Raw genomic sequence first — 25958 nt, 5'->3', positions numbered from 1 at the left:
TATCTTCACCGCGTGTGACGCGCTTTAATATCGATAAAATCACATGTTTATACACTTTAATAAAAACCGAACAGATTTTTAAAGTTCTAAATAAATGTAGTTAGTAATATAATTAAAAAATGTTTAGTTTAATTCCAGCGGTTCATTGAAATAATGAAAGCAGAGAGACTGCAACGGCAGTTGGCACATGCCATCAACATAATAATTGTCGAGAGGCACTCGCTCACTGGCATGAAGTAGCGTGATGTTTACGCGTTAATTCGGGAGCACATGCAGCCAGCGTGGGCACAAAACGTTATACCCCTTCAATAGTTATTGAATATAGACCTTTAGCCGAATGTTATGAATCCTTTATTTATGTATTTATTATGTGAACACATATACATATGTGTTCCTTCCTTGTTAAATTTCAATAGCATTGCATCCTTAGTTAACATTGATATAAGTATAAACAATAAAATCCCGAAACAAAAATAAATATCAGTCCGAGATTACCCGTAACGTACCTATACTAAAATTTAATAGCGTTTATGATTACGTAGTCAATTTATATTATTACCGCAATTTTTTTTAGTAAGTATTAAAATAAGGCATGAATTTATTAATGAATTTAACGAATCCCGATTTGATTTTACCATTCGAACGACAAGTGTTACGTAAGACTGCGGCAGCAAACGAAGCTTACCTACGTACTGTACATAGCTCTCACGATAACCCAATTCGTTTCACTCACAAAGATGTCGCCCTGATATCTTACAACAATAAACTCCCATGTAATGGACGTTAATTACTGACAAGCTCAATACTCGAGAACTTTAAAAGCACTAGAATGTTCTATAGATATTCTAAACTCTCTGATTCTCTGAAACTATTCCATTTTCCTGCAATATTGACATGGAGTAGGCAATCTACTTCTCAATAGAACGAACTATGTATAATAAACCCACCGTCATTTGCTAATTATATTAGCATCAACTATCAACGATGAATATGAAAATCGATGGAAAGGAAGGTATATATAATGGACAAGATGCGCAACAACTACAGCAGTTGATGAAAAAAATCGTGCAAAAGTTTAGCGCGCAGGGAGCACAGCATGTCGGAAGTCTGCACGTAGTTCGTAACTCAGTGAAGCACCACCAGCTATATCGAGCGTTACATAACACTGCGGTACCAAACACGAACCACCCTATTACCAACTTCCAATAATAGAACTTCATTAAAACGCATACCAATTGCTTATCAATGCCAAGGGTACAAAGGCTATACGGAACGTTTATTGATTTAGGATATGAATGTTCTCTTCATTTTTCTAAGCTTTCATAGTTCCATTCATATGTATTTAGGTCAGTTTTTTTAAATGATTTCGAAAAGGTTCTAGTAATGTGCGATATCTAATAATTTTATTTCAAACAAAATTGATTGCTACGAGTTAAAGTGGACTCGTAGCAATCGAATTTTGTACTTAAACACCCAAGCAAACACCAAAAAGTGACGTCGTCAGCATCACGTTAATAAGGGCAATAAAACTGCTATAACTGCACAACAGTTCGAGGGATTTAATTAAAGAGCGCGATCAGTCTAATCGAAGCCAGTCTAACTTGGCTTAACTTTGTGAAATTATGAATAGAGGAGTTTAGTCTCTTGCAGCGTTTATTGAATACATCCGAATTTAATCGGCCTGTGAAACTAGCAGTATTATTGTGGTATTATTCGGAAGTGAATAACAAATTCCCTATATCTTAACTCTAGTTATGAATAGGATTTACTTAAATATATACAATCTCCTATTGTCTTTGTATTAGAACACCTTGGTGACAAAATATTTTCTGTAGTTTCAACAGAAGTTAATTGGATATTCACGTTTTTTATTTAAATTGATACAATATACGTAATGTGTAATTATGTGAAACATCCCTCACAACCCTTCAACCATACATACATGAAAAAGGTACGGTTGTTGAATGCTAAGCGAGAACCACACACGGCGCGGAGGTCTGTACTTTAAATGTTCTTCAATGAAGAGCCAGTGGACAAACAACGTACCTACTCTTTGTTAACATATTTGTACATTGCATTTTCTATCGTAAACCTATTTTCCCATCTATACATAGATAACGTTATAGGTACTAAGAATGTATATTATATGTAGATTGTAGGTATAGTATTTCAAGAGTTTGTACAAGTACATTACCATTTAAATGCTACTAACCATTGAGCATTTAATATTAATATAGACAAATACATATAATTATTTAGAAGTTATAGATTTTAGAAAAATTATTCGAACTTAATATAATACTGACTTTTGATTAATCAAATACATTAATTATATTTATAATACGTAATCAACTCAATAAATAAAAAGATTTTATAATACGATCTAATCTTGACAATGTTTTGAAAAAGTTACCTACCAACCGATTCAGTAGATCCCGAGATACGCTTTCAAATAAACAAACTCTTCAGCTTTACAAAAGAGAAATTAACAATGAGTTGTTAAGAGTTAGTGTCGATAAGCACAAAACTCGAGAACGGCTGAACATCGCTGAATTTCGTAATTTTTTTTCATAATACGAGGATGGTGCTAATGGAAACAAAACGTAAGCCGTGGCGGAACACTACTTTATAATAAAACAGTGTGTGTCATTGTATAAAGGAAAAATGTAACCATAATCACAACAACATTTACCTTAAATTTCCGAGCCTTACAGGTGTCAACCCTATAGTAATAGACGTAAATTTCTCACATAAAATTCCAACTCTACAAGATATTTACTCATGTAGCACTACAGACCGCATGTCTACAACTAGTAAGGTTGTCAAACGGGAAGTTGTAATAATGTATCTTGTCATCGGAGTGGAATATCAAGACCAACAAAATTGGAAGTTAGGTTACATTGTATTTGATTTTACACAGGATAACAAGTATACTTATTTAGGCTAGCAAATATCATTCAATTTAAGCCCTAGTCAAACGTCCCCCGTTCAACCCAAGAGGCGCCAGGCAGTCGCGACGTCGGCCTATTAATGCAGTTTATTCACCTATCCCCTATGACAAATATGGGATTGAGTGTTACTACTCCTCTCAAAAATAAGGAGCAAGGTTCTAACATTAGCTATGTAATATATGATTTAGATAAGCTCATCAATGGATTTTGTTACATTGAATGACGTATATGATATGATATGTATAAAATAGCTAAAATATGTCGATCGAGCCACAAGTATTCGAAAAACAAATATGATACTAAATCATTTCATTACTTAAATAAATTTGTATTGAAGCCACCGGACAAATGAAAGACCTGACGCGTCAATCACTCCAGCTTCATTAAGAATTTAATATCATTATCGATTCACGGGCGAAAATGTAGTATTGTAGGGCATTCGAATAAGGTATTCGTGAAGAGTTTCAGCATTGGTACCTAATCAACAAATGAATAAATAATAATCATTTAAAGAATTATTTATGACAACTATGCTTAAATACATTAATAATATTAATTCATGCGGATAAAATTAGAAAATAAATGGCCCTCTGATTAAATTCGATTATTATGTATTCCATTGTTTGAGTTGATCAAATTCGATCAGTACAAATTCACGAAAAAATGGGAGTATCGGATATTGAGCGTCTACGAAAGTTCGTTATTCATCCCCAGGAAAATTAAGCGGGATTGTAAATACGGAATACGGATAACACAACGGCATATAATTAACTAAAGCTTCAAAAGAAACCAAGCAACTGACGTATTTACTATTTACGTAAACAATATACCTAACATGCGAGTGTACATTCATAGTTTCAAAAGGGATATAAAACTAATTAGTTTTTATAACAATAAAGTAGGTATTTAAAAATACACAATTCCGAATTGTTATCTACTACTGAAAATCCACTTAGTTCTATCAAGTAGTGTGCACTTTCTAATTTAATTTTATTTCCTTTTACAAAATTGGGTGCGTCTTTTTCGTTTTATGTTATTTTAAAATGGTAGGTATCTAAGTCTAACACATATTTGATGTGCAAAATTAAGTAGTTTTACTATTTTATCTGTCTTCAACTTAGATCATTAATAATGATCTACTTACTTAATGATCTAAGGTTTTCAAAGAATAATAAAAAGATATCCGAGTCATTATATAGTTCACATTTAGAACAATAAATATTTTAACTAAGTATTTTTACAAATAAAATATGTTGTGTTGTTCTACAAAACAATCTTTATTAGGAAGTTTTTATGCCAAATAATTATATAGGTACGATACCTGTAAATTGAAAAGATGATATCAATAGCATAATTTTGATTTTGATAATTATGTATATCCATTTCATCAATTTAAATTACTATTATACAACTAGCTTACCGCCCGCGGCTTCGCCCGCTTTCTCTAAAACGATTTGAGATTTAAACTATCCTATCTCTCAAGTTGGATCGAACTGCACATGGTGTGCGAATTTTATTATAATCGGTTAAGTGGTTTAGGCGTCCATTGAGGACAAACATTGTGACACGAGATTTATATATATTAAGATTTAGATGGTCTGATTTTCCCGCTTGTCCGTAACCGCAGATTTTTTATCGAACTTGTGTTTTGTGTAATCTAGATTAAAAAAAAAAAGTTTATATTTATAAAACACTATAGTCTATAAGCACAAATTGAATTCTCCCTGTTTTTGTTATCTGATCCTCTCGAGAGTAGCGCTAAGACCTTGGGAAAGGAAAGCTGCCTCCCACAATCTTGAAAATCTCCAGCTCTTTGTGTTAATCGAAATACGCTTTACGCTGAACGTGCCATTACAATCTACAAGTTATTAGTTAGATACTATAACATTAAAGGTAACTTTCCGAACCCGAATGATTTTTTTATGAGAAAGCTGAAGCGCTAAACATTTCATTTGAGAAGAAATACCAACACATTTTTATACGATAATTCTATAAACGCATAATATATTTCTCCTTCTAGGCTACATTTCAAAATAATTATTCACGCATCAACATACAAATACTGCAGTGTTCTTATGAAACATTTAACTTCAGTCGCTTAGCAACCAACACTGTCAACAAAGCCCATTTAATTTTTTACACAATAAACGAATATTCAACTATTTTCTTTTTATTGGGATTTCAATATATGTACTTAGGAAACAAATTATAGAAAATATCTAAATTTCGAAACTATTTACTGAAGGGTAGTTCTTTTTATTATTAACCAATACATTAGCATTACTTACTACACAATCATAATTGATTGGTACTGAATGGTAGTCTTTAAATAATTGCGGTTTCTCCTCGGGGAAATTTAGCGAACCATTTAAGAGTTTATACGAGTACCTACCTACACAATAATATACATTTTTTATACATTTTATACATTATTTATATACATTTTATACATTTTTTAATCAATCCATACTAATATTACAAATGCGAAAGTAACTCTGTCTGTCTGTCTGTTACTCAAGGTAGGATAGGTTTTATCCCGGAAATCCTACGGGAACGGGCTTTTCTTTGAAAACGCGGGCGCCGCGGGCGGAAAGCTAGTAACAAATAAATAACGATATATTATCTATAGCTTGTAAGTCATTGTTGTAAGTAGTGTGGATCTCTTAGTAATTATTTTTTATAACATCTTTCTTATTTAAGTAATAGGTATATTAAAAATGTGAGTGTGTTGGTTTGTTTGTCTTTCTAGCACGGCGCTACGGTGCGAATTTATGTTATGATGTTTGTATCCGGAGATAGTTATGAGGCTAAAGTGATGAAAACTACTTTTATCCGCGATCTATCTAAACCTACTAGTGTTAGGTAGGCATTTTGTGACTATGGTATACTTCATTATAATATGTAGAAGAAATATTGGTGATAAATAGCATTTATATGTTAAACATAGCAACAAAAAACAGTTGTAACATACACGTACATACACTTTAATTACTATTCCAAATTCCAAAGTAAGGAGCAGTCACATCAGAGGTACAGGTACCCTAGTCATTCAGGTCACATTCATAGTTTGAAATATAGGCTAATGTCGGTATAGCATTTCTACAATAAATAACGGGGTGGAACAAATTAAATGCTTTTCCATTATCCACCGCCTCTGCAATGAAATTTAAGTAGAGTTATTTTGTAGTAACAATAGCGAGGGTGGACAATAAACCGGGGCTATATCTTGGATAACGAACGGCGTTACCGAGCACTAATTTGTGAGATCTATGCTGAAGCTGACCAGACGGAGCTCATTGTGCCACTAAATAAACTTCACCTATATTCATATTAATTCCCACGGTAAATATGGCAGAATATTTGTCATTACCGTACTTCATTCTATCGCCATTTTGCCCGATCATACATATGCTACTTTCCTTGAAATGATAGTTTACATAGGCCTTCATTTTAAGTTATTTAAGATCTTTTAACTGTACCAACTACACTTTGCCTGAAATAAATTTCAATTATAGTTGACATTTAAAAACATGAATGACTCGAGTGATGTTTGAACTTTAAATCCAATTTCATTACCCACGGTCTTTCCCCATCCCCCCGCATTATCTAGTCTCCCTGTAGGGTTTTGTGTCTAAATGTATTCATTGCATGTTGCGGTTAACTATCGAACGCTAATGGATACTTTTATGTACCTACCTGTAACATTCCCTATAGGTATATACCTATTCTAATCTTCGAGGGACGTTCTTTGAAATACTATCATTGTTTGCGGTGGAACAGTATTTTCTATTTTCTTTATTTGAGGATCACAAAATGTCGTTACATGTGTACTAAGGCTAAATACAATTTTATAATTAATATAAGTTGGCGTATGCACAACTGGTTACATTGTGACCACGGCTTATACACAAGCGTAACATGAATTTATAAGATCAACACAAAGTGATAACTAATATTAAAAGAGTAAAGCTCCATTTTTTAAAGTTGGATTTATTGATGTATTTATTGATTATCAATTTGTCTTACTTTTAAAAGAGTTCTGGATCCTAAGTGACAAATTTTAAACAAGCGTAACATAATTTAATCTTTATTTTAGTTTCCTTCCTGGATAAAAATTACTCCTTTTTATTATATTGCATATATACCTATACCTACGTTAAATTATAATTTTATTACTTTTATATCAGACGTAGATAACTCTTTCCATTTAAACGGGGACATAAAATTAAAATTAAAGCTCTTTTGTAAAACCTTAATTATGCTAACAATATTTCAAATGAAAAATTTATCTCCTATTATGTATTAATAATTATAATAATTCCTACTTCATTATTATCCACTAAGTCCACCACCATATAAGTACACGATTTAGGTATACTGACTACTGAGTACTGACGTAAAGTAAAGTAAATAGTAATGAAATGCAAAAATACGTATTGGCGATGTTATAGTCTTTCAGCCAAACAAATGGAATAGCCATCAACACTATTAGCACAGGTAGGAGTGACCACACCTCCTTACAAATATCGGACAATACAATCTATTTGAATTGTTGTGGAGTGTTCAGTTTGACAAGTTTGAATTAAAAACACGCTTCATATATATTTTTTGTTATTCAATTAGATACATACAAAATTATTCTACAGCTTACACATCAATCAAAGACTCAACCGATATATTTGTCGTCTGCAACTGATTGAATCTGCTATTTGATTGTATGACTAGCGCGTTCATTGAATGATGACAAATAGCAGATTCCACCAGATGATGGCGACATAGGTATTATGATTAGGTATGATGACATAGGTATGATGACATAGGTATGATGTACATAATGATTGCTTCCATTGCCTAATTAGTGTCGGTCGAGTCAAGGAAGAACGTGACTAAGCTTGTTTTCACTTGTTTTAATTATTGTACATAACTCATACTGCTATACTTAATACTTATTGAATAATGTTAACGTATTTTTATTATATAGTCATTTAATGTCATCAACTTTCCTAAATACTAAACAGGTATAGAAATAAAACAATTAATTTATTGATTGGTGCTACATAGAGGTTACTTTGAATCTATTGATTGTAAACATTATTCAAATCAAATCAAATCATTTATTTGCAATCAAACATGGTTACAACACAACAGACAACTTACATAATGTAATAACTATAATATGTGGTACATTTATTGTGACATTTTGAACAATGTCTCCTATGCTAGGAAAAAAACCTGTGTTATAGGAGACATTCATCCGTCCTTTGTTACAATTTACGTAAGGATTTATTACTAGGACTATGCAAGTTTTCTAAAATTTATAACGGTATCAAAAACATGGTAAATATTCAATAACTAAAATAAAAATATATATATAAGTAAGAAAACATTGTAAATATCGTTGATAGAAGATGGATAGAGGTATAAATATTAAAGAAAGGAAGTGTATTGATTGTGTGTGTGTGTGTGAGTGTGAGTGTGTGTGTGTGTGTGTTTGTGTGTTGTGTGATTTATGTAAGTTTTAAGTTACCTAAATAAGTTTATGGTCTATCAGGTGTTCGCATTCATCGTAATTGAGAGTAAGAAGGAAGTTGTTTATTTTAGACTTTAGTTGCATTGTATTCATATTGTGAATATTAAGTGATTTGTGTAGTTTATTATATAAGAGCGTACTTAGATAGTCGTAATGTCTCTTAGCAAACGCAGTCCTTGTATATACGACTGGGCATATTGGCGGGGGCCGCCTCTTACTCGTATCTGACATATTACTTTTATTTGCAGGAAGAGTTTTGTGCTTGCTCATTATTGTCCGAAATATGTACATTTTGCGCACTGTGAATACATTAAAATCAGTGTAAAGTTGTATCGTTGGGTACCTGAATGGTTTGTTAAGGAGTGCTTTGATCACAGCTCTTTGTGCTCGTTCCGCTTGTAAAATAGTGTTTTTTGAGGCACCACCCCAGGCCGTGATACAGTAACTAATAATTGATTCACACAGTGCGGAGTATACTATTTTTAAAACACCTTTATTTGCGGCAATACGTAATTTTTTGAAGACAAAGATTAATTTCCTTATGCGCGAGGAGATTGCATCAAGGTGTTGTTTCCACGATAGGCAAGCATCTAACCAGATTCCCAAATATTTTACTGTGTTGGCCCTATCTATTGAAAAGCGATAAAAAGTTATAATTTAGAATGTTCTAATTATCAACCTAAAACATAACTGACAGATATTCAAATAATTTGAGTGTCTATTTTAACGAAGTGTATTTAAAATAGTTAAGAAAATTTATTTTTTAATCATTTCAAATATACCTTTTTACTTGCTTATTAGTTATTAATATATTATATACATACTCTATGCTTTCTACATACGTACGTATAGTTTATAATGGATGGACGCTACATATACATGAAGTACAAGGTCGCACATTGTATTATTACATATTATTATTCATTACTACGGCCAATTTTGATTGGAACTTATGTTTTTCGGAAAACTTTCAAAATTTCGCAATTCTTTAAAAAACACATTGTTTTGAAAGAATTCAAACATTGTTATCAACTTTCACCTTTACAGATAAGGGTAAAAAATATAAAAGAATTTGCCTTTGAACGTCACAACTTTTGAAGATCATGTTACATTATTTCAAACAACGAGGTAAAGGTTTCATCTGTTTCGTTTTACTTGCCTTTCAAAAATGTAATAGGACGTGTTGAAGCAATCTGACATAATTATTTGGTCTTCGAGTGAAATTCTATCGCATTTTTTTTTTTAATTCGGCGCAAAAATAAATATAAAAAAGACCTTGGGCCCTTGTTATTAAAGTACAACTAATTCAAATGGTACTTTAGTCGGTGTCGGTGCCGCGTACCTTTCAAAAAAATCAATACAACTCGCACGCCCCGATTCACTCGCGCTTACAAGGACACTGGCCGAATAGTGAAGCTTATTACACGGTATTTATATACAATTTATTTCATTTCTTATGCAGCTGGTAAAGCCAGTCATGACATCGTTCCACTCGATAAATCATAAATAACTATTTAGATTACTGAAACTAAAATAGGTATAGTATAGCATAGTACCTAAATATCGTATTAGAAAATGCCTAATAAAAATGTTACAATATAGGCAAAAAATTTAAACCAGTTCTATGACACAGCCTAAATTTATATCAATTGGAAGCAGACAGAATGTAAACACATGTGAACATTGTTATGTCGAATCGTTTCGAAACTAAGCAACATAAATTAGTTGTACCTGGCCTGATCATAACTACTCCCATTTGACCCAAGGAGATACGAGTTACACACAACATATCTTGTGTAAACAACTAATTACCTGTGATGTAAGTATCCGGAAATACTTTGGGACATTAACAAGGTACCTAATGGTAACACATGATACTTATAATAGCATCAATTTTTAGTACCTACATTTTTATAAGTGCAAGCTTCCCGCACCACGCTACTTTTTGGCCAAAAAGTTTGCCGGGCGCTATACATAAAATTGCAATATGTAATTAAATTATTTTATAAATATCTAAACATTAACATTACTTATTAGAATAAAGTTTTACCAATACACAAGCAAACCTACAAATTGACCATATTGCGTCAGTATTTTAATTTCCCAACAAAATGAACTCGTTCCCTTTTATTAGGTTGCGTGTCAGCAAAGTAATTATAATCTGGGGTCACGGTAGTGCCCCCGCCAAGACGAGCCAAGCGAAGAAGCGAAGCGCACGGGCACTACCTACCTTTTCTCGAAGCGCTTCGACGTTTTTTTGAACCCTCATAACTTGGGTTTAGATTATGCTAGATCAACAAAATTTTCGGGATATATTGTCAATAGCGGACTTATTGAACATATTAAGTTTTAATTACATTAGCTTTTATACTTCAGATTTTATTTATATCTAAAAAACGCTAATTTCGTCACTGACTCACTGATGATCATCAAAATTCTTAAGGTATTTCCTAATATCTTAGAAAGCTTAAGTTTTGTATGTAAGCTAGTATTAGCACACAAACAACAAAAAAATTATAAAACTTGTAACTTTCATCCCCCAACCCCTTAAACTAAGGGATGGGAGTTTGTATGAGACCTGTAATTTTAAATTAAATTTTGATGACGCTAAAGGTCTAATCTAATAATCTAAAACTTGGTTCCCCTAGATATATATAGGTACTCCTTGTTAAAAAGTTACAAACAACTTACAAAAAGAAATGAAATCCCACCAAAAACATTTTCATGTAAAATGTTGCCAAGACGAGCCCATATGACTCGCACTGTCAAAAAGTTATCAGATCTCATGTAGAGCCAAGCTTCTAACACTACACGCCCTAACTCTACAAGGCCTAACTTCACAAACTCTACACCTTAGTCAAAATATGTGGCTTGGCCGTTCGTTACGACAAGAACTATTGTATAACACAAGAGTAATGAACAGTGAATTAATTTTTCACCTTACGCCGATGTGAATGTAGCGAAATGGCCAAGCCACATATTTTGACTAAGGTGTAGAGTTTGTGAAGTTAGGCCTTGTAGAGTTAGGGCGTGTAGTGATAGAAGCTTGGCTCTACATGAGATCTGATAACTTTTTGACAGTGCGAGTCATATGGGCTCGTCTTGGCAACATTTTACATGAAAATGTTTTTGGTGGGATATGTATTTTATAAATAACATTTTACGCCTGAAGTCTATAATGAATATCAGATACAGTAATTAATTAGCTTTTAAACATAATCCATGTTCCATATCTCAATGGAAGGTTCAATCCATATTCCATACCAATATTATAAATGCGAAAGTATCTCTGTATGTCTGTCTGTTACTCAATCACGCCTTAACTACTGAACCAATTTGCATGAAATTTGGTATGGAGATATTTTGATACCCGAGAAAGGACATAGGCTACTTTTTATTGCGAAATATGTACCACGGTCGAAGCCGGGGTGGACCGCTAGTACAAAATAAACCAATATAAATACTATAGAAATTTCTATCATATTCGTATTCAGTTTTTTGTCGTTATAGCGATGAACAAATTCTTTTCACTGGTCTCTTTCATACATTTCATAGCATTCCAATTACTAACATTCCGAGCGACAACACAAACAATTAATCCCTACTAATATTATAAATGCGAAAGTAACTCTGTCTGTCTGTCTGCTACGCTTTCCCGCTTAAACCTCTCAACCGATTTTGATGAAATTTGGCTCAGACAATCTTTAGACCCTGAAAAAGAACATAAGCTACCTTGTGCTTTTATTGCGAAATATTGACCACGGCAGAAGCCGGGGCGGACCGCCAGTATTCCATATTTAAAAATTTCAACAATTTTTGTTTGTCTGTTGTTACCGAAAAAAGTCGGCAAAAAAGAGTTCCAATTATAAATGTTCGATAAATACCAAATTGGTTCTATTTAATTGATATTCATTTGATTGATTGCAGAATGAATAAAAATAGACCGTGGGAATGACCATGCTTTTTTACGTTCCACCCTATGGCCCAGGAAATTCTATGACAGGCATAATCTTTATTCGGTGACCAGGTGACCCAGAAACTCTTTATTAATTCAAGCGTTAGGTAATATGTATAATAATTATTGTATTACATGTATAGAGTTTAGCTACTGCTACTGCACCTACTGCTGTGTGTTAATTTCGAATGAAAATATCCAATCTAATTAATTATGTATTTAAAAATATTATTTAAACAAATAAATGCTTTAAAATCGAGAGAAAATAACAAAAATTATTTATATCATAATTTTCCCATCTATGCTTTTCAAAATCATAATTGGATTAAATAATAAAGCATTTATTAGGATACCTAGTTCATGTAGATAAAACTCGATTAACGATAATAAAATTAATGTTTTTCCACTAGAACAATAATTGAATATTAATTTTCAAATCTAAGAAAAGCATGTCAGTCACGTATTCACTTTTAATATTGGCTATTTTATCCGCTTCATCGGAAATTTTGCTCTGTATTAAGAGGGCTTATTCAATTTAACGCAAGTCAAAATCTCCGCGATCTATTACGATAGATCGCGGCTTGCGCTATCCTTTTACTATGAACAGCATAAGTCCACAGGAGAGCGCCGAGCAACATGTCCTCTCTCTGGAAAGGCTCGCTGCCGACTGATTTTAATCGGGTCGCGCGCAGTGTTTTATAGTACTTTAAAAAAAATTGTAGAAAAATAAAAGAGGTACCTTAGTTGATTTTTTAAATTTTATCTTATAAGTAAGACGTTCTTTTATTGCAATATGTAAAAATAATATTAAACTAAGTCAAATATCTTGGTGAAAATAATCATTTTGTCGACTATAATTTCTAAAAAAATTCACATTGTTCGGATTTTAATTTCGTAAGTTAGGAGTCCAAAATAAAAAAATCTTTTAACTAACTATTTTAATAAGGATTTTTGCAGTTAGTTAATAAAAATTGTGTGTTAGATCTGTCAGTGATTTCAGATATTTTTAGCTTCGAAATTGACACTAAAAGCGAAATCAAGTAATCATCGGCTCAGTTATCTTGATGGTATTCACAAATACTTACTGTATTAATTGAAAAAAACTCTTAACTAACTATATAGACAATAAAATTTCCTAAAATTATTAGTAATTCGTATGTTTGTAAGATAAGTGGTTGATGGACAATCTGGTTTGAAAAATCACATATTTGAGCCAAACAGCGCACGGACCGCGTACACGGCCTCTCTTGAATACTGTCTCATAAAGCACAGATTAAAGGAATCAAACCCTCGCAAAATGGAGGAAATATATTTTAAGCTAGCAAATACCGGTTCAATAAAGTATACATAATGCATATTTTTTTGTTGATACGCGTGTCTCAGGAAAATGTAGTCTACCTGCTGATGAAAGAATAATTCTGATCAGTCTTATAGTTTTTGTGAAGACATTAAAAACAACACAAATGATTACTCGTTGTAATATTCACAAAATTATTCAATTCGTTCGCAGAAGAAAAGTATTATAATATGGGATCTAATATAATAATATGGGCCCATGCTATGCTTCGATATTCTAAAATATTGAAATGTGCTGATATTTGAGCCTCGGCACGTACCTATCGTAGTCACAAATCACAATATACGACGAATCTGACACACAAGAAAGTGTTGATAATCCCATCGCAAATTTCTGTCGTTTCAAAAAGTTTCGTTTATTAAGTAACATTTTCATTTGACAGATGACAATTTGTCGTTAAAATATTTCCGGAAGTGCTTTACAAAGTACTAAATGTCGGTTTTACCGAGATTGCACTTGAATTTTATTTTTTATTTTTGTAATTTAATAAAACTCGTTTTACAAATCAAATAAGCCATTTCAAGAACCGTACCAATTCATTAACTATTCCCCACAGTTGCAGACATCGATTTTCATTCCGATACCTAGGTAACTGTTTCATTAAAGCGATTATTGGAAAATGTAACGGTATAACGCGATCCAATCAGACGCAGGGAGATTATACCAAAATGGCCCCTGCAAAGCCGAAGACACTAGCCGTGGAATGTTTGCTTTCTGCAAACGTCCGCAGGGTCCGCAGGGAAGGGTTTGGACATCAACAGCGACTACCTCTTAGTAGGCATAAGAGACCGACGACGCAAACAATCAAATGCTTTTTTCAGTAGGTAAGCATATCGCAATTCGATTCAAACATCCTCACAATTTTCAAGGATTGCACGTATTAAACTTTCATATATTACACACATTTTAGGAATTCTGCAAGTTGCATCGGTGGCGTTCATTTTGCTAGCGTTCTTGAAATTTTACAAAACATGAGGAAAGTCCCTGCATAATTCAAGAGATTCAGAATGAATTTTCTGTACATATTCGTACGCTGTAGATAGAAAGAACGAACGTTGTCTGAAGGTAAAATGCCTGAAACATTATTATTAGCAAAAGTATGGGTAGTACGTACGTATTTTTACATTTACAGTATACACCTACAGATAACATTCAAATAGTATAGTGTAGTCTTATAGTAGAGCCATTTTAATAGGCAACATTTGACAGTTCAACAAAATTCAACAACGTAACCTAGTAAAGACGACATAGAATAACATGATAATTCGTTTTGTTAGAACTGCACATTTGCTTAACTTTTTTCAATTAGATTACATATTTATAATAATAATGACCAATACAAGTAATTTTAATATTTCATTTTACTGATAAACCATCCTAAACATAATAAACAATTTCTGAATTGAAGAACTGACGTCGCTACAATTTTGTGTCAATAAACCTTTTTTCTTTTTAAATACCAGAGATGTTACTCTAAAAATCGAAATCTGACATCTAGAATCGAATGCAATCGATTACTTGTGAATAAAAATCATCATAAATTAATAAATTCGATTGACAAATGTTACAAATCCGTATCGATTAATTCACTTTAATCGATGTTTTTATACAAGTTACATCTCTTCGAAGATAAAATTGATAGACGTCAAATGTTGCCTATTAAATTGGCTCGACTATAGTGTAGTATAGTGACGTAAACAAAGATTTGAATTTAAAATGTATTGGAGAGAAATGTCCTGAGAAATAATGCAAAAGGCTTTTGCATAATAATTTTGTCGTGTAAATTAACGACTGAACTAGGAATTCATTTGTCTGTTTTCAAGTAAGCGCTCAAAAAGAAGATACATTATTTTGTGGAGAGATTGATATTCTCTTTATTTATGATAAAATATTTTTAGCTTGTTGCAAGCCTTGATTTCATGTGCCCGAAGGCCAACATAATAATAATAACAAATACTTATTAAGAACTAGCTTTCGGCCCGCGATTCATTTGCGTGGATTACGAAACTTTGATTTGAAGAAGAAGAAAAACATTTTTTACAACTTAAGATTTTATATACGTCGTCAAATATTTATTAGTAAAACATGATTAATTGAATTTCATTTTCAAAAGGCTCATTTAATAAATATAATATTAAGTTGTACCTTATTATAAAGGGCGTCTGAAAACAGCGCTGTTTTAGACAGGAATAGCAGACGCAGCCTGTGCTTTTGCTTCTTTGAAAGACCTTTGAGTTATAATGTAGGTATACATTTTTAATTAGATGCAAGAAATAAAAAAAATATTTCAATTTTAATAAATAGTCACGCTTTTTAGCCCTCAATTACAAGAACAGATTAAGCATTTTGTTTAATATAAAACATTATACAATATACATATTGTATAACTCAATTACTGTTTTATTAAACGTATGGACTAGACAAAAAAAAACAACAAAATATTATGGTAGTTTCATATTACCTAACCAAAAAAAAGTTTTTAATGTTTCTATAATAGAATAACTGAAAAATGAATATCAATAAACAGATACTGTTTTGCAAGTCACATTTAACTTAGACTATAACTTAATGAAAAAGAGAAAACTACATATTAATATCTTGCAAGTATTCGTGTATTCAAGTATCTCATCCAACCGCCCACTTGAACTAAGACTGAGCTTTGCTTTAATAAACAATTAAGAGGAGTGCTTCTCGTGTGTTTAATATTTAAGATTGATTGAGATCTTAAGTGATATTATAGGCATTAATTCCCTTTCAGTCATTACATGAAATATGATTATATAAGATAGATAAGAAAATTGATAATAGTAGGTAAATTCTTCAATAAACGGTTCTTATTTTCGAAGCAGTTGCCTATACCCAAATAAATTAATTAATAACAATTAGATGTAAAAGAGTCAAGTCTACTAGAGCCCCTAAGAAGTCGTAGTGTTACAGCAATATCCGGGAATAGCATCTCACAACACCCGGGATAACATTCTACACTCGATAAGCGGATAGGAATTACGTTGCCCCAAAAAATCCGTACCGTATAATATCATTTTGTTAACCCAAAACTTCCGACGGTAATAGTTTTTATTTCCAACACGTGCTGTCCGGTAGGCAGCCTACGAGCCATCTACGAGCTTACGTTTAACGCGCACTGTATACGAAAATGCTCAGTGAAGCGACGAACCGAAACAGTTCCAGGAAAATGATTTATGAAAGTAATACCGCGAACTTTAAGCGGTTAAAATAATTGACTTAACGGCCATTAAATATTATTTTCTCAAAATAGTTACGCGGTGAAATATGTACGCAAGTTTGACATGACATCAAAAATTCATAAACGAAAACTAACGGAAAACTACTCGCCCCAGCTCCAATCCCATAGGACTATTTCCAAAATTTAAAGACTTATTATCCTAATCCAGATGAAAACAATCCAACAAGGTAAAAACAATTTACAATTTTCCAGTTCATACCTATTTCATGAGTTAAATAAATAATAAAGAGATTAGAACTATGTGCACTAAAGTTTATAAGTTTAGTTATATAATAACAATTAAGTTAATTTATCTATACAATTTTACATGTAAGACCATGGTGAATTGAGAAATAAAGGCTCTTATTTATTATTTTTTATGTGCACTAAATATAATATGAAATACTCAACAACATTGCCGATTTGTGTACAGAGTGCAAACATGTCGTCCGGCGGATAATTATAAAAAAGAACGATGAAACGACAAAGAGATTTTATTGTATTGCTACGTAGGTACCTGGATTAACCGTTTATCGATGTGTTGTTCAATAGAAGTAAATATGACTGTGTCAAAATGTGTCTTACTTCTTAATATTTTAATGCGAAGAAATGAAATTTAATTGATCTTTTTATATCCAATCATAACACATATTTGAACAATAACTTAATAACATATATGAACAATTAAAATAACTAAAAAAGTTAATAAAATAAAAAGTTAGTTGCATTCTATTACAACTTACTAGTTCCGAAATCTTTTGAACCTTTGTTTAGTTGGTATAAATTGTTGATTTGGATTTATTTGTCTATTGTGTGCAATTCAAACAATCAAAGACTGTCTTCATATTGTTGGTATGCCAACAATATGAATTATACGTTTTTATGTAAGAAGCAGATTAAGGGAATAAAAAGTAAAACATCTCAATAAAACCATTGAAAATAAATATCGTCGGAGGAAAGTAGGTACGCCGTACACTGCTTAGATTAATTATATAGCTTTCAATACAGATAAACAGGCCGGCTACCGACGATGGAGCTTTTCCCTCGGGCGATTGCATCTCATTGATGCGATGCTTATTCAAAGATAAATCTTAGCCACAACATAAATCTTAGCCTGCATTAGGTAATAACTTTACACCGAGCGGAGTTAACTTGCATATGATACCACATTTTAATATCAATTATTACATTTATGTGGAACACATAATTTTTGAAATGAAACTTTTGTAGGTACGTTGAGAATAAAATTTCAAGGTCGCGTCATGGCAATACTGTCACGTCATTTTAAATATTACGATTGTAGGTATATATATGTAAATAAATACATGTATAGGTAATTACCTATTACGAATAATTGTACCTCATCTAAACACTTTTCTCTTTGCATATTATTAAATAGAAAATATTGTGATATTTCCTCGTTGCACAATACAAAGCACAAAAGCCCCATTTCCTTTGGCCTATATGTAGATTGCATCGCCGTTGAAACGTTCTACGTCAACAAAAGAATTATAAAGTGGCACAGTGAACAATATGAGTGAAAATATTAAAAATTCAAACGCGTAGCGTCGTGCCTACGTCACAATCGTAATATTGTAGACGATTATATTATCATGTATGTATTGATATCCGCACCCTTTATCGAACAATTTCCTGCGATCACAAATATTTTCCTTTAAGATTTCTTTTTCCAATCAAAATTTCTTTATTATTCACAGATGTTTCTCACAGTACGTTTCGTATTAGGTAAAGATATCATCTCGACCTTTTCTTGACATCACAATATGGTCATGGATATAAAACATAATCCTTATATTGAACTAGAATCGTTTGAAATTTCAACCTGAATATTTAACATAATTATAAAAAGGAAGGCAATACAATTTTAATTAAGAAATTTTCTTATAGAAGCTATTATCGTTGAAAGCAAACAAAAGAGAAGGGCGGGATGAACTTTTTCTTTATTAGTAAGAGCGTGTTCTTAGTCTCGCTAATCTTACGGTACGGACGGTATTAATATTCGATAAATGGTTAGAAGTCTGATATTAATCTGGAAAGTTATTAAAGTGGAAAAAGAAGTAGCTTTAAACTTGAAGGTACATTGAAAATGGAGCTTAATCTTATGATCTATTTCAGCGCTGTGCATCATTATCCATTGCGATGTCTATGATATTTGAGATCTGAAATCTCTTTTCAACCGACTTTAAAATGAACTTATGAGCTGTTATGACTAATCGACTGGAAGCGAAACATGATTTCAATTCAGTTTTATTGTTAAGAGAAATACCTTATTCGCGATAAGTAATTATAAGTAAGTATAAATTAAACTGCATATAGGTACAATGTAATTAATTATACTGAAATATGCCAGGGTTCATAAACGTATTTGTTAAGAAAAACGACTTTCACAATTTTATATTCGGTTTATTTTAATATAAACTCTCACAAATTGTGTAAATAGATCAAAGATCACAGAACATATTTCTGTGTCAAAGATCAAAGAATACATTTGCTCGAGCAAACTCTCACTCAAACATCGTAATCGTGTATCCCTTTAGGTACATATACGAGACATAAGTACCTACAAATTACAATAGTAACAAGGAAGTCATAACAGGTTGAAAATCCCTACTAATATTAATGCGAAAGTACCAACCTCGCCAAACAAAAAATTGTGATTTGGAATAGTCAATGATACACAACGGAAAAAAACGTATTTTTGGAAAATGCTAGCCGTAACGTGCTTTGTGGCTGTAAACGACGCTTTGTGCAATCCGACTGTGACATATGTACGTACACATCGTAAAAAACATACCTACATGTACCATTTTCATTTAAACTCATAAATTGAAAAAGCTGCCAATTTCACAACGAATCGCCCGCGTATAGTTCATATTTGAAACACAGGGTCCCGTTCGGCTCCAGGACCAATTCATCTCCATACCAAATGCTATTTAAAGCGGTTCACCGAATTTCCGGCAAAGTTCGCAGACAGAACATGTTACTTCCGCGTTTTTAATATCAATGCACATTCTATCTACACTCCATGCATATCACTCTTTCATATTATTGAAATACCAAGTGCTGGGAATTAGTTGCATGAATAGAATTTCTACAGTATAACTCGACGCTTTGACAACTTATTGACTTTATACGTATACTTTTGTAAAGGATTGTTGTATAGGAAAACTTAGAACCTACGTCGCTTTTGAATTATATAATTTTCTAGGTCTTTCTGTAGATGTTTGTCTCCATACATACAATGCTACTGCATTACTCATCACTACGTCATAGTATAAACCAAATGTCGCTTTCTCTGTCCCTATGTCCCTTTGTATGCTTAAATCTTTGAAACTACGCAACGGATTGTGGTGCGGTTTTTTTTAATAGATAGAGTGATTCAAGAGGAAGGTTTATATGTATAATAACATCCATTAAATAGTGGAGAAGTACTGTTATTTTTGAGGTTTCTAATGTGATGTCGTAAATAATTACATTTTTTCCGCTTACATTGCAAACGCAGGCTGAACCCTACGAGTTTTATCAAAATAATGTACTAAGTATTGTACACATTGAAAAGGTCTACAGAAAAGTCCGTGATGGTATACGTCTATCTCTTATCACTTATGGATAACCCACAATAACTTTTTTTTGTCATTTACTTTTACGACAAATAATGGCTAATTTTCGAAGCGATTTTAACCAATACAGTAGTTAAATGAATACCGCCGCCATTGCACCCGTGCGAAGCCGGGGCGGGTGGCTAGTATGTAATATATAATATTATAATATATGAATTGTGATCAGTTTCTTCAATCAATCCTAGATATGTAAGAATATAATAGAATCAAAACTGATTGAAATCTACCTAGTTACTGTGTTTGTTTAATGGAATATAAAGAAAATGACTTACAATTGCGGCAAAGCAGCGGCGCCTTCCTCCTGGCCGAGCGCGTTCATGTGGTACACGCAGAAATTGTCCAGAACATCTTGCATGCGGCTATTGTTGAAAAAACCTTCGAAACTCAAATCTGTGAACAAATATTCATATTTATATCAACCTACTAATGACTGATAAAAAATTTTCAATTAACAAATAGTCGCGTAATAAAACATTAAAATTATTTCATTTCGAAATGATTCCATTTTATAATGTATATATATCTCGGAATTTGTAAACATAATAACAACTCTCATATTACGCTGCGTTGCATCCTATTATTTCACTGAATAACGATGACAAATTTAATTTATCACGATGCACTGAACAATTTCGCAAAGCACACCTCATATTATGGTAAGTGCAAATCACAATAATATTTTCATATTTCGCAAAGCATGTCTCTTTGAAAACCAGATTCCAATCTGAAGATGCATTTGCTAAGCAAACATACAAGTTCGCAGAATACTTTTCAATTTTATATTAGAATTCGCGTAGTATAATATGTTTATATAACAATTTGATTTTAGTTTGTGTTATTTTTCAATTCGGATTGCAAAACATGTTAAATGAATATGAGGTAATAGTTGTAGGCTATAACAATTTCTTATTTCCAATCTTATAAACGTAGGTAGGTATAATCTTCACAATATACAGGGTGACTGGAAATTCGACGTGATCCTTCAAAACTTGCATCACCTTTTCTTTTTAACGTTCAGGTTTTAGCTCAATAACCATCCATTTTTGACCCCTGGTTAACTGGACTTAATTTGTTGCAAATGATTTCTAGTATAACCCCTTTGAAGGATCACGTCGAATTTCCAGTCACCCTGTAGTCAACGTTTTATCATTTACAAGTTACAACCCATATTTGTTTGAAATAATTAGTTATTTAAACTATCTCGCTCTAAAATTAAAAACCATACTACATTTATTATTATCTATATTTTTTAATGTTTGTTTCCAAAGTACTTCATTTCACATTTATGTCCCTACGTGATAGTATTTTAAAGGTGTGATTTATATGTATAAAATAAAAATAACTATATAACGCTTTTCCGTTGACTTTTACCTTATAAATAATACTCAATGGTTTAGCTGATGTATTAATAACTTCGTTCGCTTTATAAAATGTTTAATTTGTTTAAAAAATATAGACAGATGTTGTTTGTGGAAAAGTGGATTAAGTAATTGAATTGACACAGCTCGTTTGAGGTTGATTACGTTCAGAAAGCAATTTTTGTAATACATTTAGTTTGTGTAGTCATTCAATGAAAATTTCTATTTTATTATGACTAGACGACAGACAAAAATTTGCGTTTGTCATTTTATTTTTATAACTAGCTGTGCCCTGCGGTTTTACCCGTAGTGTTCCACTCCTGTTGGTCTTAGCGTGATGATTATAGCCTATAGTCCCTTTCTGCAAAAATGGAATGGGCTATCTAACACCGAAATAATTTTTCAAATCGGACCTATAGTTCCCGAGATTAGCGCGTTCAAACAAACAAACAAACTCCTCAGCTTTATATTCGTATAGATAAGAACATTATTCCCGTATCCCCTAAAATTCCAATATCGACAATTACTATAAAATACCAAAAATACTATAAAAATAGTAATAAAAATATCCAATTAGTATCAGTTTAAAACGCGAGCTACTTCTATGATGTCCGCTGTTATAATTTTTATTTTGTTATATTAAAATCGAGTTGAATAAAAGTGTAGGTATCTTCAAACGAGACTGCGGGTCTGACGCTAATACGTTTAATCGAAACAATATCGATTACACTGGTCGAAGTTCCCTATGGGGCGCGGTTTTTAAGAAATTGCTTATAAATGCGATGATAATAGAAGCATGTCTATGAAAATTGGGTGACCCGCCGAGAAAGACATACAAAATAAATTATTCCAAGCATCATGTGAAAAAACATTTTATGTATATGTATCTAAACATTATTTGTTTCATTCACATAAAAAGTATGACATTTAAAAGAAAAATATTACTTCATACAAAGCGAATAGGACACCATCAAAGGTTACACATACAAAGGGATGAAAGTAAATAGGGACCCTCCCCTCATTTGAAATAACGGAAAGCGGAAAAAAGTAGCTTGTTCATAATAAGGCTTTAAATTGATCGATATTCATTGGAAAATTGATCATGATAAGTATAGAATCCGTAAAATTATGAGAATTCAAATTACCTATAGGTACATTATTTATTTATAATTATTTTTTTACTAGCTTCCGCCCGCGACTCCGTCCGCGCGGATGTCGGTCTTCGCGTGGATGGTTTATTTCTCCATTTTGAGTAGGTACCTCTGACAATAAAATCTTATAAATATCTATTGGACCCAATTCCCAAATACGGCTAGGCCTATAATAATACGCAACGTGTGTTCGCGGTTCTACGGAACAACGTCTATGGATAAAACTGAAAAATTAAGATTAATTTTTTTCTACGTATTTTTCCAGGATAAAAAGTATCCTATTTTACGCCCAGGATAATAAGGTATAATTATACCAAGTTTCATCGAAATCGAACCGCTAGTTTTCACGTGATGCCTTCACATACAGACAGACAGACAGACAGACAGACAGACAGACAGACAGACAAAAAATTTTTTAATCACATATTTGGGTTTGGTATCGATCCAGTAACACCCCCTGCTATTTATTTTTTCAATATTTTCAATGTACAGAATTGACCCTTCTACAGATTTATTATATGTATAGATTCTTACATACCTACATAATATATTAACAATATACAACGTAAACAACTTTTCCTTTGCAAGATATTTGAGTTTCATCACGGTTTCACGATGAATGACAGTCTACAAAATAAGTTCAATATTATGCTTTTTAAACTGTGTCACCGTAAATGTGTAGACAGTGCAATTATCTAACTTCACTTTTATAAAGAGGACGCTCTTCTAGAACAAGAGTCTTCCATTCCAATTAAAACAAATCTCAACGTTCACCGTGATAATAAAATTTGCCCGTGTGACCCAAAATCTTTTTAAAGGAGCATTCATTCTGCAATTTGGTTGTTTATAATAAATTAAATTAAATATTATATATATTATGATATTTCAGTTTGAGTTCAATGCGATTTAAAAATATATAAAGGAAAATATCGGAAAGTTAATAGAATTCCGTATTCAAATGGGTGTTAGAAATTATCAAATCAAAAATCAAAATTGTTTATTTGGAACACAACAACACATTATGTGATGCAATTTTTGGTGAACATGTTCGAATACCGCTAAGTTTCAGGTGTCTCGAAACAGCCTCTCGAAAAATACAAAAACAAATATAATAATATGCTAACAAGCTGGTAAACTTAATCAAAATTTTGCTTGTATAGGGTATCGGTTCCGTATCTCGAAGAAAATTATACTAAAATAGTCGTGTGCATATTATTTATGAGGGCAAAACCGCAGTTTTTTAATTTCTGTAAAATGTATATAAATCAGACAAACCGTTCGTTACTACAAGAACTATTGTATAACACAAAAGTAATGAACAGTGAATTAATTTTTCATCTTACGCCGATGTGAATGTAGCGAAATGGCCAAGCCACATATTTTGACTAAGGTGTAGAGTTTGTGAAGTTAGGCCTTGTAGAGTTAGGGGCGTGTAGTGTTAGAAGCTTGGCTCTACATGAGATCTGATAACTTTTTGACAGAGCGAGTCTGGCAACATTTAACATGAAAATGTTTTTGGTGGGATTATTTTTGTCAATATCAGATAAATAAAGAAAAATATTAACAACTAAAAATAATCTCTTGTCTAAAAAGGTCAAGAAATGAAAATGAATTAGATTGTTGATATAAAACAGGCTAACGTTAACGTCGGAAGGCTGAAAATCGATAGATTTTGCATAATGAATGCATATGAAACATGTGAAAATGGGTCAGCATTGTTGTAAAATCTAGATTGTAAAAACAGCTTAAAACCCCTTTGGATCGCTAAAGTCCATTGCAACGAACAATAAAAGATCGCGCAGACTGCAAGCATTCTTATATACTTTCTGTTCCATTAATGTTTGAATGAGAAGACGGCAGACGCTAACATTACAACGTCGCTATAGACTTCTAGATTATTGGTATTAATTGCATTCTTCATAAATAAATAAAATCGAAGTATTCCATGCGGTTTAAATGCTATTAATATTACACCATGTTAGAGCTTTATTCATTTGGATTAAACATCTTCACAATTGCCAATCGTTCAGGTTAAAATGTTAGATAACTCATATTGCAGATTGTGATATTAATATTGCAGATCTTTCTGCCATAATATTATCTTGAACCACGGAATCTTTATTATAGAAAATGAAGACGCATTCCAAAAGGCACATCATTTTCTGCCCCTGAGGACACAGGCATTCTTAATAATATATCATCGACCCAGTCTGTTTACTGTTTTAAACAAGCTTGGTGTCTCATATTTATAAGGATGCCTGTTACTTTTCCGCGCCACAACATCGTGAAATGTAGTATGAAATTTCATGTTCAATGTTGTCATGTAGGTCCGCTGTGAATGGGAACGTCGCGTACGTATTTTCTTTTTTCTTTTAACATGGAATTCACAAAAATTGAAGTTATGATAACTTCAATTTTTTAATCACTACTTAATGTCTTTCCTTCTCTCCTCCCAAGTAAAGATAGACAAATTGACCATGAGAAACGGATTGGGAAAAAATAAAGAAACCTTAATTTATAAAAATCAAATATGGCGATTCCAAGCAATTGCAGCGCGAAGCAGCACGGTCTGTGTTTATCACAGGTGTTTATCTAGGTACTACTATTGCCAATTACGACTGACATCAAATTAAAAAACGTTAATATGTACACAATTGCCTTCCAACCTGTCAGTAATGACAAAATCATCACAATTCAAGATGAAAAAAGATAATAACGTAAAACCCATTTTTCATCCAAATTAAAAGTAAATACAACAACATTGTCCGTTT

General features: G+C 32.3%; 1 protein-coding gene across 4 annotated transcripts in view; it reads right to left on the bottom strand.

Annotated features, from left to right (window-relative positions):
* LOC123705191 (protein NDRG3) overlaps positions 1–25958 on the bottom strand; it is a 57439-nt gene that overhangs the window by 9750 nt on the left and 21731 nt on the right. For all 4 annotated transcript variants that reach the window (XM_045653870.1, XM_045653871.1, XM_045653874.1 and 1 more), the window contains one exon: positions 20951–21068. In XM_045653870.1, coding sequence (XP_045509826.1) covers positions 20951–21068 — 118 coding nt within the window. The remainder of the gene's footprint in view (positions 1–20950; positions 21069–25958) is intronic.

The sequence above is a fragment of the Colias croceus genome, chromosome Z, assembly GCF_905220415.1.
Source record: "Colias croceus chromosome Z, ilColCroc2.1".
NCBI lineage: Eukaryota > Metazoa > Arthropoda > Insecta > Lepidoptera > Pieridae > Colias > Colias croceus.
Note: the sequence above shows the minus strand (reverse complement) of the source record. Positions and strands in the feature narration are given on the sequence as shown.